The following is a 17,719-nucleotide window of genomic DNA, read 5'->3' on the forward strand; positions in this document are numbered from 1 at the left end:
TGCACTGACAGAGGAGAACAGGGGGAAGATATAAAATAGCAGTAGACAGTGCACAGTAGGTTGTTTTCTTTGTGTAAAGTCCCTTTATGCCATGTATGGTCCAGAGTGGGCTTGGACCAGGTCCTCAATACAGGTCCAGGGACCATGGAGCTCATTTATAACATTAGCCATTACGAGGAATGTCCAAATTCTTGTCCTAATAATTGTACAAGTGGCACACAGTCCTTGCTTACTGTGTGAATGAATGACCTTGCTGAGCAATGTTTAGCACTGCAAACATTGTCAAAGAAAATATTAAACAATATCTGAGAAACTGAATTTAGGTTCCACAGGGAAGTTTCTCCAAGTTGTTCCCATTAAGGGAAGTTCTAACATGACAGGATACAAAGATATTTTAGACAAAAGACTTTTAGACTCAAATGTTGTGGCAATAGCTTGGGAAAGGTCCTTCCTTGTTTCAACATGACAACATCCGAGAACACAAAGAAAGCTTTTTTTTAGTATTAAAGGAATTATTTAAGAATTTAACTGGCCTGCACAAAGCCCATGATCTGAATCCAATTCAACACCTCTTGGGATGAGTTGGAACACTGTCAGCCAGGCTTTATCACCCGACGTCTGTGGTGATCCTCACTCATGTTCTTATGGCTGAGTAAATTGCTGCAATTAGGTTCTAACATCTGGTGGAAAAACTGAAATCAGAAGAGTGCAGGTTGTTAAAACAGCATCAATGCCTGTTGTTTGGAATATTATGTTTAATAATCACGTGGGTGTAATATTCAGGTGTTCAAGTACTTTTGGCCATGTAGCGTGTCACTGCTATCTTGAAATATCAACCTGGATCATCATCCTTATTTCATTTTAATCTAAATTAAAGATCACAATTTTGATAAATGTAAATTTTCTACAGCTAAAGGGCTCTATGTGCACATCCTGGCAGTGTCTATCATCTCACTATCCAAATTCTTTTTTTTTTTTTTACATTAACTATTAAAGATTACATAAACCATTTCCTAGAATCGGATTAATATAATCCCACTGCATGTAATCCAAACCTGTGTAGCCTCTATATGACAAGCAATATGAGATCATAATATTTATCTCAGTATTGAATTTGGAGATAAGGGACAGCGTTTGTTCTTTGCTGGTGAAGAATATAACAACGATTCGGAATATTTCTGTCCATTGAAAACCTCATAACTTTAGGTTTTTTAGGCTTGAACTGCTTTCCAAGGGTTTTGTACTCCAGTCTGAGTTGAAAGACCATATTTAGTGTACCTCTGGGGTCTAAACCCCAAAATACATGGTGGTCAAGCCAGACTTTCTAACATCATCATCAACACATTGCTCTTAAAGCAGAGAAGTAAGGAAGAGTTACTGACTGCATTGCAGCTTTGTAGAGTGAACTTGTTTCTTATATAATTGCGCAGACACTAGCCCAGTATACAAAGTGAAAATCTGTTTTGAGTAAATGTTCATCATCTAACTCTCAATGGGACTTGAGCCCACACTGTGGTCTTCATCCAGGTTTTCGGTGGTTAAGCAGGGCATTGCAGTTTGTTAACTTGGAGGCTGGGGAGGCTCTTGTTTCGGTGCTCTGGAGGACTCAAGCACTTCAGGGCATCCCGAGGTGACAGGGTGGCTTTGGTCTGTCCAATCCATTGCACAAAGGAGATGATGTTACAGTCACACTGCCATTGGTTGTCATGGAGGTGCAGCTTCTTGAGGTCTAAGAGTGGACAGAAAATAAAAAATTATTGCTAAAAATGAATCATGCTGGCATCAGGAAACGAGGTATTCATTTGCATCTCAACTTTTATGAGTCACTCCTTTGTTCTGTGAAGATGGGACAGACTTAAAAGCGTGGTGGTAATCTTACCAGGCATATGGGTGAACATGTTCCCATCCAGGGTCTTCAGGCGGTTTCCACTGAGAGCAAGTTGAGAAAGCTTGGCCATGTTCCTGAACACATCAGGTGGCAGATGCTCCAGCTCGTTGTTCCTCAGGTAGAGTTCCTGATTCAAGATTCAGCACTTTTATTTTGTGGCATTTAGTTGACATAAGAAACTTGTGTGTAATCTCAGAACATGTGAGCAACCAGGTGAGCAAGGTCTCTTAATTCTCTCATCATTGTCACATTAGCATGAATGAATATTGGATTTTAGAAAGAGAACCTAGTGAATCAGAGTCTGTTTGTGCATAAATGACACTTATTACCTGTAGGTTTTCCAGTCCATTCATTGTTGACAGGCTCAGTGTGGAGAGAAGGTTGTTGTCTAGAACCAGCATCTCTAAAGATCGCAGTGGGCCAAATGCTCCAGCAGGAATTGTCTTTAGACTGGATTGGAGAGAGCATCAGATTTACTTAATTAACATGAATACACTGTATTTAAAATTATGGAGACAAAACTCATATCTAACTGTAAAACTAAGGAGTCCTGATAAAATATTACCGGTAATTATGATTCTGTTGATTTATTGCTTATTTCTCACTTTAAATGTTTTCAGAAACATGTTTTAGTGTACTGTTTATCTGTAATATAAGAACTTCAAGTCAAAGCCAAGAGCAGCACAACTCACAGTACACCACCCACCAGCTCCATGCTATCACAGGAGACAGCCAACAGTCAACTTTGTTTTTGTAAATCATGACCACAATTGTTCCAAAATAACCAAGTGGACTTATTGTTACTATGACAATGAAGGTACCCAAATCTTATTTTAAATCAAACATTCATCAAATTTTCTTTCCAAAAACTTAACCAGAGTTTCTGTACCTAAACCAAACTAAACTGTAGCCATAGCATTGTCACATCATAAAACAGATTTATTACAGTGATTTGTGACTTTGGAAGGCACTGACACTGATTGTCAGAGGCATAAGATCAGAAAACGGATCTATGTGTCATTCTAGAGGGATGATTCTGCAAAACCCTAGGCTTTGTTCAATATTATACAGTATGTTATATTGTTTTTTAACACCCAATGCCAAGATTTGTCTGCAACAGGATACAGCTCGAACATTAAGTCAGATTCATCACACGCCATGTATAAAGGACACATGCATTCTTGCATGAATGAATGCATAAATCATGAACTGCAGTATCATATAGAATGAGAAAGGGAGTTTCATATTTACTGTGATTCTCAGTACACATACCAATGCCAGAAAATCTATTTATTTATGGCATTGCTAGACGAAGTATCTACCAAGGAGCATATGTGATTTGACCTGTTATTGTCTAAGTTGAGGAACATGAGCTGCCCAAGTCCAGTGAAGGCCTTAGGAGATATCTTCTGAATGCGATTCAGGGAAAGGTCCAGAACTTTGAGGGCGATTAGATGCTTAAAGGCATTAGATGGTAGGGTTGTCAGTGCATTGAGAGGAAGGTCCAAGTCGGATAAGTTCCTCATTCTTGCAAACATATCAGGTTTGAGGATGCCAATCTGGTTCTGTCCCAACATGAGGAAGCGAAGGTTCAGGAGGTCCTAGAGACATGGATGGAACAACAGGTTTAAGGTCAGATCATTGCAATGTGATTGCTGTACATGTCATTCTTTTACAGACTCCTACCTACCTGGAATCCCTTCACTGGAAGGTTGGTGATGTGGTTGCCGTAAAGATTGAGGAGCATTAGTTGCTTTGCACCAGAGAAGGCCTGGGGGTGGATGGACTTGATGGCATTTCTTTCCAGGTTGATACTCTCAATATTTGGGATCAATCTTAGAACATTGGCCTTCAGGTCTGAGATACCATTCTCACCTTTACACAGGAGTAAGGAAGCTGATTAGTTGAGCTTATGCTTACTTAAATTAAATGTCAGATAAAGTCTGTCAAATGTCAAAACAATCTTCAGGATGACTTGATTAACCACAAAGTATTCACCTAGTTTAAGGATCCAGGCATCAGGGGGCAGGTTGGAGGGAAAAGCACGCAGCCCTCTCTTGTGACAGTTGACTTCTGTCTTTTCTAAACCAGATTTCCTGGAGCATTTACAGACATTGGGACAGCCCGCCACAGCCTGCACCATCCACAGGATTACCAGCATCAACCATGCTAAGTGCTGCATTTCCCCTGAAGAGTAGAAGATGTTGAGAGATAGAGACAGAGAATGAGATAGCCTTGACATTGCCTTGACATTGATAAAGCAGTTGTAATTATTTTGATTGGAAAATTGAGTTCCAAGAATTGAGTTCCTATTTTTTACAGCAGGTTTCACTGAATTCACTCCGTTTTTCAACATACTTTCAGTTAGGCAGAACTCATGTTCAGCATTATGTGGCTTTGTGTTTGTGTAAAAAGATTGTAAATTCAGATAATACTTCATAACTTGATAACCACATCATTTGTCTAACTCAGACTATTTAAGCCTCCTTAGATTCAGATTGGGCTATGGATGTTGTCCAATCACTTATAATGAAACTGCATTAGGATATGTCTTATTGTTTAGTATGAACAGGTGGAATGATTACAGAAAAAAAATGATTTCATGTTAACACAGACTTGGAAAATTGTAAAACTACCCTCGTGCATTGTGTACATCCATGCTTGCTTTCACTGCATTTGTTTAGCACATTTCTTCATTACTTCAAAATCTGTGACTACCACCATCAGTTTAATTTACAGGTTGGTTAACAGGTAATCAGGAATGCATCAGGGTAGAACAGTGACTTTTGGCACTGAAACAAAAAAATAAAAATGTTCCACTGAAAAAAAAAAAGACATTAAAATGATTTCATTGTATTATCACTTATTATTATAATTATTTTTTAATTATTTAATGATTATATTATCAGAATACAAAACATATACAAATAAAAATTGTATAAAAGTGTTTTTCAAGTTTAGGTGTTATTTTCAATGCCAAATTTGATTTCAATGCCAAAATTTAAAGTTACTGTTTAAGCCCACAGGGATGTGGATTCTTATACTGTATGTGCAATAGAGACAAAACGAGACCGACTCATAAAAACCATAACACAGCTATCAAGAAACTATTATTTTTCCATATTATGGCAAGTGAAGATAGAAAATGGATAACACAACTGACAGTATATAAAAGCTTTCCTCTCAGAATATAGTGGTCTCTGTGAAGAATTGGAACTTACTCAAGAAGAACTAAAAATACAAAACAGTGGTGTTTCTTAAATTATTTGTCAAAATATTTGGACTACAAAAAGGCATGTGGAAAATTTGAAATTTATCTGCAGCTAATCCCGTTTTTAAGCCGACCATGTGGAAAGACAAGCCTTTGAAACATCAAAAAGAAAGCAGAGCAATAAACCAAGTGCCCACACACTGCAGTGACACTTTAAAACAAAGAGCTTTTCATCAGTAAAAACATTAATACATGATTATTGTCTGAACTGGCTGAGAAATGTTTGATTCCTCCCACTCGACTTGAAAGCTAATCCAAATTGAATAAATCAAAGTTAAACTGTTTTCATCCTGCGTGTTGCCACTTACCTGACCAGGCTGTCATCACACTTCACTTGATTCTCCAGATGTCTGTTTTCACCTCTCAAACAGGTTGAGTTCAGTTTATCCTTCTTTTCCAAGTACCAGCAGTCAGAATATACCCTGCTGTCTGTGGGCTCTCCTCCACTGAGCTTTAAAATCTGATTCTGTAGACACACAAATTACACTTTTAATTCTTTTTAATATCAGAGGAAGTGCTGAAAAATACTCCCTCTTTTGTGAAACAGGCACATGAAACTATGCAGCATTCAAAGCGCTCTCTCTCTCTAACCTGACAGTGTGGCAGTGTGGGAACACAGCTTCAGCAGACAGTGAAAGCAGTGTGTGAAACTCCCAGAGCCGCAAGTTCTGCAATGTCACAGAGCTCAGAGAAATGTGACATCCACAGATTATGGCACCAATCCATGTTATACTGACAGATCTACTGACTGTGTGTGTGTGTGTGTGTATGTGTGTGTGTGTGTAGGTGTGTGTGCGTATATTTGCGATGTGTGCATGTCGGTTGGTGGACGCTTAGAGTCTGTCTTCATGAGACCTAACTGTGGGCATTTTCAGCAAGGTAAATCCATTTTAGACTTGAGTTTATATTAATATTTCAACTCTTCCCCACTATTTTGCCCAAATTGATACCATTAACACGTCTGTAATGTGTATATGAAGCCACAGGCAGTATAGACAGTTGGCTTAGCTTAACACAAATGCTGGAAACAGGGGCAAGCAGCTAACCTGACTCTCTATTACAAATTCCATGTAGCATAACCTCTAAGGCTCACTGATTTACATGTTACATCTTAACAGTTGATGGTTCTATTGGAGAAAAAGCAAAATGTAAAGATTACAACTTGTGTAACACTTATTTCAAATTTGACATAAACAAAATAAAACTCACCAAAACCTTTGGTTTGCCAGTCCACTGTTCCAACAATCACCAGTTCTGGTTTGGTCAAAATAAATCCCTGATTCTCTGAGTTAATTATGAAAATAATCTTTCTCCTACATGCTGATTCGCCCCCTGCCTCTCTGCTACCCGACTTCCCTCTCACTCCTCTGTTGAGATGTTCACATCAAACTCTGCCCTTATAAGTGTAGTAATTGTAGTGCGGTATTTTCATACTGACATCATCCACATCATGATAATCATAAGAATATTGGGTAAAGAAATATTCATAAATGCATGTATTTAAACACAGAGGTCAGCTGTGCTTTGTTTTCAAGGCCACAGCTAAATCTAATTAAAAAGTTCCATTCATCAATATGTAAATGAGTTTCAAGATCAGAAAATAATGAAGTACTGTATGAGTAATGAGAAAGGTAATTGAAATATTTTAATAACTGTAGCCACCAGGGTTCCTTCTGGTTTTTATCATGGTAAATGACTTAATGCTGCCAAATCATATGCAAAGATCTGCCTCTGTATGGTCAGGGGAACATCAGGGGAACAACTCCAGTGGATTTTTTTTCACACTTCTTTCTTGCAATCAGCAGACTTATTGGACTTTGTGGTCAAGGGTGCACTCACCTTTGTTCATGCAGTGCCACACCAGAGGAGAGGAAACGGCATAACATTAAAATAGTATTTGGATTTGTCTTTAGATGACTATACAGTTGAACTAATGTGGATGTTAGAGGGAGTTTACAAAACACGGTAATTGGATGAAGTGACACTGATGAAAGTTTAAGAATAAGATAGCCAATCTTTCTCTGGCAGTAACAGTGCTGCATACCATTTCAAGGTTTACAACTCTTGCCTGAGTTTTGAATAAAGTACCACAATCATCAATAGACCGTGCTGTCAGGGTCAGGGGAGAATGTCGTGAAAATAGGCCTCAGAAAAACGCTAATTCTTTCTTTACTCAGAGTTTTGTATGAAAGGGTTAGTAAGACCAGTTTGGACTAAAACAACAAATTGATGAAGCAGCTTAAAGCTGTAGAGAGAACTGTTGATTCACAGTGTGATCTGACCTAACCCTATAGCTTTAATTTCTGTTTGGTATCCAGGTGCATGTGTGCATGCTGTAGAAACAGTATTTACCTCATTGGTTGAATTAATCTTAGTGTATAAGAGCAACAGTTTGTCTAACTAAGTAAGTGGAACTCTTAATTTCAGATTCCTCTCAACCAACCTACAAATGTTCAAATTTAACAGATCTTAAACCTCACACACATTGAATCAAAGTTGTTATTTAAACTCATTAGATCTAGCTAATTTCAGATATTATATTATACATTCTGTCCGTACAGTGAGGTTTGTCCAGTAGCTTGTACATCTTTCTCTTTGGCAGTAAGTTTGACACAAATTGTTGCCATGTAGATGTGGCAGCAGCTGCATGTGGAAGTGGATCAGGACAGTAATTCCTTATGAGAGGAGAGAATAGAGTAACTGCCAAACATGTCACTCTCTGTTACACAGCAAAGAAAAGACTGAGGATGGAGAGGAGAAGGGAGGGGAGAAAGAGAGAAACTGAAGGGGAAAAGAGAGAAGTAGAAGAAGAGAGTCAAGAGAGCAGGCCAGAGAAGAAGTGGTAGGAGAAAGAGAAGAACAGAACAAAGAGAGAATGAGACTGTATAATAAACAGAGAAAGAAGAAAACGGTGCAAATGAACGATAGGTCAGAAAGCAAGAATGTAAGGCGTGAAGAAGGAGAGCACAGACTGAGCTGCACGACACAACGTTAAGGATTAATCGGGACGTGTGCTGGAGAAAAGAGGCTGACTGGACGGATTATTTTGTCTGAGGAAGAGGAAGATGAAAGGTCCTTTTCAATCCTGACCAGCACACACACACACACACACACACGAAGAGTAGGCAAGCCATCTGGAAGAGTATCATTAGCTAGACTTCACAAAGATAGGGAGGGAGACAGAATAGATAGGAAGAGAGAATGGTGGTAGAGAGTGGCAGTGTGTGTGTGTGTGTGTGTGTGTGTGTGTGTGTGGATAGGTAACTGTATCGCTCCTGATGAGCAGTTGGCACCTTGCATGACGGCCTCTGCCATCAGTGTATGAAAGTGACAAGTGTTGCAAAAGCGTTTTGAGTTGTTGGTGGACCAGAAAAGCGCTATATAAATACAACTCCATTTACCATTTTACCAGAAGAGGAAAGCGGGAGAGCAGAGGGAGGCGAATGACAGATAGAGCGAGTAAGACAATTAAAAGATAGAAGCAGAGGAAGAGAGAGAGAGAGAGGAGCAGGGAAGGGCAGACAGAGCTGATGGTGACTGGCTGATAAATGCCTCTGTCTCACTGCACACAGCCATCTGAAGCTGTTTACAACCACTCTACCCACAGCAGATGGCTATTCATTTTGTATGGCAAGCTTCCAATCGAAGCGTTTGTTAACAATTGCCCAATGCCTTCAGATCAAAGCTAATAATGATCAGATGGCGTTTTTATGGAGGAGCCCATCATTTGCAGTGTCTTCCAAAAGCTCGCCTGTCAATAAACGGCTGCTGTAAGAGGGATGGATGCACCAGCGGCTTATTGATGAAAAGACTTGAGTTTACACAGAGTCAATAGACTGCAAATGGCGACAGTAAGTAATTGCCTGCTGGTTCGCTGGAGCGTGCTCCTTGACATCAAAGGGAGACATTTTATAAATTCAGAAGTTAGTGCTCAGGTTTATGGCAAGCCGTGCACAGTCAGTGAACATGAATGGCACTCTTCCAGTGTCAGAAATTAGCTGATTAGGAATACGCAGTCATAAATATGTATCCTGGAACTGCTCCAAACATTATAATTGCACAGAGATGGAAGAAATGTCTGCGAGAGCACCTAAAGGGGACATTCTGTGGATAACATCTTATTAGTAAAAGGCTTTAAATGAGTTTTAAGGTCAAAGAATAAAACACCAGAGCTGTATTTATGAGGTTTTAACTCAACATAAAGCATCGCTTTCATTCTTCCACTTCGAATGGGCTCTGGTGACAAATCCATCAAAGAGAAAAATGACTTGAAGGCTGCACTTTGTTTGTGCAGCTCAATGGCCACTTACTCTGTCACCCTCCCACTGCAGTGAATATCAGATGACATGCTAACACCAGTATGGACTTAAAGGACACCGCTTTTAAGAAAAATTGCTGCAGTGTCTCGTACTGCAGCTAACAAAGGCAAGAAACTTCATATTGTGTGTTTTTTGTAAAACTTTGATTCTAGGGAATGGTTTACTTTTCATAAATGCCAGAGGACCATGTCCAGTTATGAGGATGCTGTGGCAAGGTCATCACTACTGCTAAGAGAGACAGATCATGTTTCTCCTAGCTGTATGGCTAACATACAGGAAACACACAGTGAAAAGTGATACACAAGATACAGGACAGAAAAGGAGCTTCATTGGCATGTTACCATATGATTCTTTGCAGAGTGAGGAGAGGAGAAGGGATGAGTCAAGGTTAACACCACTTAATTAAATTAAAGGAATTGGCTTATCATTTGTTTAGTGTAAAAGCATTAAAACCAACTGTATCCTACCCTGCCCACCAACAATCACATTATAATCGTGCACAAAAACTCCTCAATTCTAATATTGCTTGATATCAGCAGAATGTGTAAATAACAGTTGGTTAGTATCAAATCTTGCATATTAGCTAACTTGCTTGATGGATGAACTGATCTCATCATTAATAATTGTAAAATTTTACACCAGAATGCATTATCACTAAGCTGCATTATGTTATTGACAAGTTGGAGGCAGTGGATCAAGCTGCATTATCACTTTATACAAATGTAATGTGTTGGGTCCTGAGTGTGCCTCCAGTGACTGTCAAAGCTCCAATGGACAGTTTTCATGAGTTGAGACATCAATTTGACATCAGAAAGTTGGAGAGGTGTGAAATTTTAGTTTTAAATCCAAATCGGATTGATGTTAACCTCCACTGTTGGATAGAAATATACATTTTTGTTGGTAATGAAATTCAGGTTGATATCAAAACACAACATTGGCTTGACATCAACCTCCATTGTTAGACAGATCATAATTTTTTTTGACGAAAATCAAAATCAGATATCCATCAAAACCCAACGTTGGATTGATAGCAATCTCCAACACTGGACAGGAGTTGAATTTTGGTTGGAAAACAGAAATACGTCACATTAGCTCTCAAATTCAAACTTACAAAAAAAAAAACAGACATTTGGTTAGTATGGGTTTCTGTTGGCATAACAACTAACCTTTACCAGAGCCATGTTTTTGTTTGTATAAATGAAAAATCAACTTACTGAGAAACTTGGATGATATCATACTAAGATTTTGGATTTCAGGATCCAATGTCAGACAAGATAAGAGCAGAGATATATTAGCATAGATAAATAGCAAGGACACACATTAGGTTAGATTTAAGAAAAGTCTTTCAGAGAAGTCCTTTAAGAAGATTTTTTTTCTGCCACCCTGTCTGATGTATACACATATAATATTCCCCTCCTTCTTCCTTCTTAGTCTTCTGGACACTCTACAAGAAATGTGAAACTGTAAATATACGGGAATTATAGGATAAAGGTAGACTACAGTAAGTAGCAGCAGTAAAAAATGATTTGATTTTAATGTTTTTGGCTAGTGGCTATACCAAAGGTTGCTGGCTACATTCTGGCAGGAAAACATAAATCCCAGTTTACACAAGAAAACTTAAATTTAAAACTTTAACTTTAAATTAAAACTGACATTTCTTGCAGGTAGCAGCCATGTTGTTCACTGTGCTATGTGGTTACTGGTTTTCACTAAACCACCAAGACAGTACACAACACATTCTATTTATCAGTGGATACAATACATCACACAATGACACTCTCTAAATTGTAAAGCTTTCAAACTTTTATAATTATAGCTCTCCAAAAAATGAGAAAAGCCTGAAGAGTCAAACAGTCTTGGCTCAAGAGCTCCATCTGGTGAACTTACAGTAACAAGCCAAGTCCTCCATACAGAGTTTCTACCAGTTATACAATTATTGTTCATGCCATTTGAATTGTTTTTTTTTTTTTTACTGTCATCATATCTTGATTTTAACTACAAAGTATTTGATTACATAATTAATTGAATCTGTACACATATCATTCAGCTTTTAGAGAAAACAATTTACTAACCAGTTCACTATGACATCTAACTATATCAAATATGACTGAAATAGGACTTTAATTACCAACTTTTATTTTTTATTTATTTGTCCATTTAATTATTTATTACATGTATTTATATATTCTTTTGTTTATTGAGTATTTTTGTTGTACTTTTATTTATGTATACATTTCTGTATTTATTTATTGATCTTAAGTCATGTTTCATCCTCCATATTAAATTAGGGTAGGTTTGATGACAGAAACAACTCTCTGTTCACTGCTCAACACAAGCTACAGTTGAATGAACACCTTTCTAATCCAGTTTCAGCATAAAACTGAACATAATATTCTTCATGACGGGGGGATTTTATTAGCTTTAGCTGGGTTTTTGTGATGGCTCTGTCTTGCAGTACATTGACTGTGAGAGGGAAGAATAAATGTGAGGTTAAAGTCCTTCATTTCCGGTCTGACATTTTTATCTAGACATTATTGTGTGTCGGGAAGCTTCCAGCATGATGCAATAAATGAGAATAAATGAGATATAGCAAACACATCACTATAGGTATGTCAAAAACAGCTGTTTGGAACTGTGAAGAAACAATGTTTGCTGTATGTAAACGTGCTCAGCAGAATTTTGTGTCCTGCAGTGCCCCCTTCTGCTTATTCAAGAGCAGTAGTGTTGGAGCAGGGGCTTTCCCTCAGAGAGTGCCTCTGCTTCTGCAGCTTATCTCACTATATTGTTGCCTTGGTCACCATTTGTCTGTCTGGATTTGTATTCTGCTGATCATTTTTTTGGGTGGTGCAAACAAAACACATATAGTTGCTGTAACTGTTAAGCCAATCTTTAAGCAGCTGTGGGCTGCACAGAGGGGTGAAGTACACACTTGTTTTGATTTACCGTGGCCTCTGCAGGGTCTAACACAAAAGACACGAGTTCAACTTGTCTTACTTCTCCTTATGAGATATGGTTTATTTTGTTATATTCTCAAGATTTCCAACTTAGCATGGATTCTTCAAGACAACTCTTTATCACCATAAAGCAGTTTCCATATACAAACAAAAACCACTGGCTTGGCGTGGTGGTCAAGAACTAATTGGCGTACTTCCTCTGGCTTTATTATTCTATTTTTAAAGACTTTTATATAGGTAAAAAAAGGTGTTTTATTTTTGTCCACAACTGTGACCGGTGGGATAAGGTGTTGTATCTACCATTTATAGACTAAATTATAAGGACGAGCAGGGACAGTTGTAACACGGGACGGTGGTAACGCTTCAAATTCCTCCAATCAGAAACAAGCTAGAGTCATGATACTCACTCTGCACATGCTCACTTAGGCTGTCTTCTTGCCCTTAAAGAGAGAGAGCCAGAGCTAAAAATTTTGATTTTCTTATAAGATGTATTTTTTGGATACTGTCAAGACATCAAATATCTAAGAATTCAGACAGTTTTTATTGAAATCTCTGATTTGTTAGCTAAAAATAGAAATGGCTAACTTAGCTTACAGTCAAGCTAGACAGCAAAAGTAATAAACATGGCTGGTGCCACAGGGACAGTCGTAAGTTCTCGTAACCATAGACATATATACGTAGACACCGCATTGAGTGCCATTTTGGATGTGGCAAAGTGGAGCGCAACCCTTAAGTTGCAGAGTCGTAACACACGGAAAAAGCTGTGCAAGAGTATTCTTTACCAAGGTGTTTAACTTTGTTGTATTGTATAGCTGTATAGATTTGTATGTTCATCAATGCCCCCCGTGTATATATGTTCATCAATGTGCACCCCCCTCCGTGTGTGTGTATGTGTGTGTGTGTGTGTGTGTGTGTGTGTGTATGTATATATGTTCATCAATGTGAATATATAAACGATTAATCAAAATCAGTTAAATGTAAATGTTAGTGCACTTTATTCAGAAAACCCTCATGTCACATCTACATTTCAGGATCTGGTTATTATAGAAACAAATTAAAAATGTTAAATATAAATATTTCAATATTTATCATCACAGTAACAGTGTTAGTAGCTGTAAACACTGAATTAGAAAAATACATACGTTGGTTTGGTGCTTACATAAGGAGTAAACATTTATAATCATCACTTTAAAAGTTACATATGTTGTTTTTGGTGCCTATTTGTTTCCCAGATATATTAGTGTGTGTGTGAATGGGTGTATAAGAGACATTAACTTAAAGCACTTTGTAGAAAGGCGCTTTATGAAGTTCAGTCCATTTCCTTGTTGTTCTCCTATTAGTTTACGGGACAGATCTGCCACATCCAATATGGCGGACGCGTTAACGTAATGCAGCAACAAACCAACCTGCTCAATGACGTGTCTATGTATATATGTCTGTGTATATATGTTTGTGTATATATGTCTATGGTTGTAACGCCACTGTTACAACTGTCCCTGAGTTAGCATTGCTGCACAAAAGTTACAAAACAGCAAAGTGTGGCCAGCCACACAGGTCACAGAGTCACAGCTGGAGTGTTGTTCAGTGCTCATCAGCTCTGTCTTTCACCCTGTTAGTTGGAGATGTGTTTTGTTGATTCACTGGAGACTTTTAATGCATAAAAACATAACTTAGCTAGCATAACATTAACTAGCTAAAAATCGCAAAGCGAAGATTGCAAAATTTGATTGAGATGAGAAAATTTGATTCCCTGAATTACATTACAATAAGATTACATGCTTAATTTACTAATCTAATTTAAAGGTCCCATATTATACATTTTTTAATCAAATTCACACAGCTGTCAGACGTCCAACAACACTGTACTCTAAATGTATTGCCCCAAACTGATCCGTGGTCCTGAATTCGTCTAACACGGGACTCACACAGGAGGCGTTAGAGCAGCGTGACGGCTGCGCCGCGTTTTAGCTGCATCCTTTGCCCTGCGTCAACTCACGCTGGACACGTGTCAGCCGCGTTACGGCAGCGGAGCGAGCCGGCCGTATTCACGCGAGATCACGAGAGAATCCTGGACATACGATAAACTGTATATAAAGAAAACAACAACAACGAACAGCTGACTTTGCTTCTCCGACGTGGAGGAGATTATAAAAAGCATCTGTTGTGTCATAAATGATTGTGTGTTGTTCCACTTCAACAATTAGTCTCTCATCGTTCATGTTGAGACCCTTTGATCGATCTTTGATCACCTGGTGCCACCGGTCATCACGTAACGTTGATGTAAAGTTGTAAAAAGCTACTTGAACTGCGTATTGTGTTTTATTTTGAAAGGGGGCGGAAGTTTATTACGTTGATTCTGTGTCGGATTTCCTGTCTGGTGTGCAGTGCTCTGTTGAAATTTACGAGGTTTAGCAGCGGCTCGAGTCAAAAATAGAAATGCTACGGAATGCTCATGCTGTGGCGCGGAGAGACGCTTCTGGGACGCTTCTGTGTGAGTGCTCTCATTGACTAGACTGGCGGCTATCTGCTACGGTGACTGCGGCGCAGCCGTAACGCGGCCGTAACGCCTCCAGTGTGAGTGGGCCTTAAGTCTAAAAGTCGCTGAGCTCTACTGAGAACAGGCTGTTTCTGTGCCTGTTTATGGGTGGATGTAACGCTATGGCTATGGAGTGTTTTCACACAGAGGAGGCCGGCCTATGCAATTCACTCCTGTCGTTACGTCGCCACGAGAGCTGAGTCTGAACAGCTTGGATGAGCGCTGTTTTACCAGTGGGGGGCTGCAGAGTCGATGCAGGACTGCAGAACAGAAAATTTATATACGTAGAGACCAGACGAAACCTGTTTGTCATAATATGGGACCTTTATTATTAAGTTAGTAGTTATGTAGTTTATTATTAAGTTATAGACTGAGAGAGGACATGCTGAACAAACATCAAAAACAACTGGAATACCTTCACAAACAAGACGGTTGTATTTTATATCAATTTCCTATTTTTTTTGGACTTGGAAACCTCAATGTAGGTTTATTTTCATTTTCCAACTGACAGATAGCCAGCTAACCAACTGCCAACTGCTCTGTGAACCTCAGCTTCCCACAGGAACCAGGTGGGACAATAACACTAACCTGATAGCAAGAAAGGAGAAGGAGAAGCTACTTGCTTATTACTTGATAGCTAAGAAACTTTTTTTCTGTGAAAGTCCACCTCGAAGATGCAGTGGGACAGCTGCCTCGTGAAAGAGGGGTACAGCTCGTGGCTCTCCGTGTTGACATCTGCTGCAAAGCGCCACATCAGGTGCCAGATGTCAAGCCTGACCACGAGCTGTCCCCACTCCTGCGGGTGAAAAGAAACACAACACACTTCATTCATACTTATGCTATACGTATGTACGTACATTTTGCGACATCGTTGAGATTCTACCCTTTCGTACCTGGAACAAGGCAGCTGTCTTCGACACGCCGTCCCTGTTGCAGCAGTGACGGTCCACGTAAATGAGCTGGGGGGAGGTACCCCGGCAAGGCAAGTCGGTACCGAGCCCTGAGAGCAGGTAAGGACACTCATGAGGACTTCTTCTCCTGGACGTGGGAGAAAGTTTCGAAACATTAGCCAACACACGCAGAGCGGCTTAGAGAGAAAAACTTTACTTGCCTTCTTGGTGTCCATCTTTAGGATGAACCAGGTTGTGTTGTACAGCCGGTTAGCATTGTTTCTCAGAGTGCGTGACCTCAGCTGCACAATCACCCTCAGGTCACAGGACAGCCTGCAGAAACACGGCACAATGTTAGAGTTTGAACACGTCAAGTCCACTTCATTTATTCATTTAATTTATTTATGTAATTTGGGAGATTAAATATCATCTTCTCTTACTCGTACGTGAGTACAGCGGGAAATTGGCAGCTGTAGGTGGTGGCGGCGGCAGCGTCTCTAAACAACCCTGGACCCTGATGAGGAGTGCTGCAGGGTCATCTTGCCCTTGTGTGGCCTCCAGCAACTCCTCATCAGTGGGCTCGTCGTTAGCGCTGGTGCTGGTGCCGGATGCGGGCAGAGTGACAGAGGTGCCTGTACATCTGAGGCTTGAAGAGAAATAAATAAAACATTGCAGTGCCATGACAGAAGGAGAGGTTTGTATTAATTTTGAATGATGGCGCACGGCGAGGAGGAGGCAAACTAAAGGAAACTACAGATTAGAGCTGTTAAATTCAGTGAAGTGAACTTACCGTCATGTTCTCTGTCCTTCTGATTACAGAAATGTTTATAAAGCAGAATAAAACAAAAGAGTCAACAAAGGCCTCAGCATCCACCTCCTCAGGCTTCCTTGCCCTGTAGGATGTTTTGCCCCCAGCGGGCTGCCGGGGGCCAAGGGCTTGTGCGGCCGGAGAGGCTTGTAAAAGGAATCCCATTCGGGGCCCTCCTAACCCTGTAAGACCTGACCTATCAAAAAATAGCCAGAAAATTCTGTTTTGGAACGGAGATGTTTATTAACCCTTATAACAAAATCCACATTTTTTTTTGCTACTTTATTAACCCTTATAACAAAATCCACATTTTTTTTTGCTACATGTTGTTTGAGATACTTTTTGTATCACATTTGATACAGTGGGCACTTTTGGCAACTTTTTGCTCACAACAACATTAATTTTAGACCAAAAAAAGAGTTTTGTCCATAACATTTTGAAATTATAGAACATGTTTTAAGAGTTTTGTCCATAACATTTTGAAATTATAGAACATGTTTTGAACTTTTTCCTCTCTTTTTCACATAACACTTTGTGTGACCTTTTTATTTCACTTTGTGGTAGGCGGAAAAACAGTTTCTGTCCTTGTTCAGGCAAAGATGCACCTTACACTTCCCACAGTAGACATGTGAAAAGTGATTGCCCGTGCAGTCCTTGCATCTCTGTCGGGTTTCCCATGTAGGAAAATGGTCAGTGCCATCCTTTCTCACATCAAGAGGCACAGTGCAGCTTGGCCTTTTACAGCGTGGTGTTGGAGTCGATCAGGGGAGGATAGTGGTCTGCCACACTTGGCCTTTCCTGCGCTTGTGAGAGTACCAACCAAAGCCTGGAACCTTCACAAAGCCATGGGTTTCTTCTTGGGCTCTAGCTTCTTCTAGTCTTTTCTGTAGAGGTTCCATGCATTGATGACTGCCACTGTAACAGTGTGCCACCAGATATACATGTACCATCTTCGAGATCTGAAGCTGAACTTGTAAAGTGCAGACAGCATATCAAGGAGATCAACACCTCCCATGAACTTATAAGTTTCAACAATGGCTGGCCTGGGAACCA

At 39.6% G+C, this 17,719-nt stretch overlaps 1 protein-coding gene across 1 annotated transcript; it reads right to left on the reverse strand.

The window, feature by feature from the left end:
• Nucleotides 1–432: 432 nt before the first annotated feature.
• Nucleotides 433–5,615, reverse strand: si:dkey-1j5.4 (leucine-rich repeat-containing protein 15). The gene is made up of 7 exons (XM_019271767.2): nucleotides 5,468–5,615; nucleotides 3,887–4,075; nucleotides 3,579–3,763; nucleotides 3,233–3,489; nucleotides 2,218–2,338; nucleotides 1,880–2,015; nucleotides 433–1,729 (listed from the first exon to the last, which is right to left on the reverse strand). Exons 1-7 carry the CDS (start codon nucleotides 5,481–5,483, stop codon nucleotides 1,539–1,541), a joined length of 1,095 nt encoding a protein of 364 aa, XP_019127312.2. The 5' UTR covers nucleotides 5,484–5,615; the 3' UTR covers nucleotides 433–1,538.
• Between the last annotated feature and the right edge of the window lie 12,104 nt (nucleotides 5,616–17,719).

The sequence above is a fragment of the Larimichthys crocea genome, chromosome XI (genome assembly GCF_000972845.2).
Source record: "Larimichthys crocea isolate SSNF chromosome XI, L_crocea_2.0, whole genome shotgun sequence".
NCBI classification, from domain to species: Eukaryota; Metazoa; Chordata; class Actinopteri; family Sciaenidae; genus Larimichthys; species Larimichthys crocea.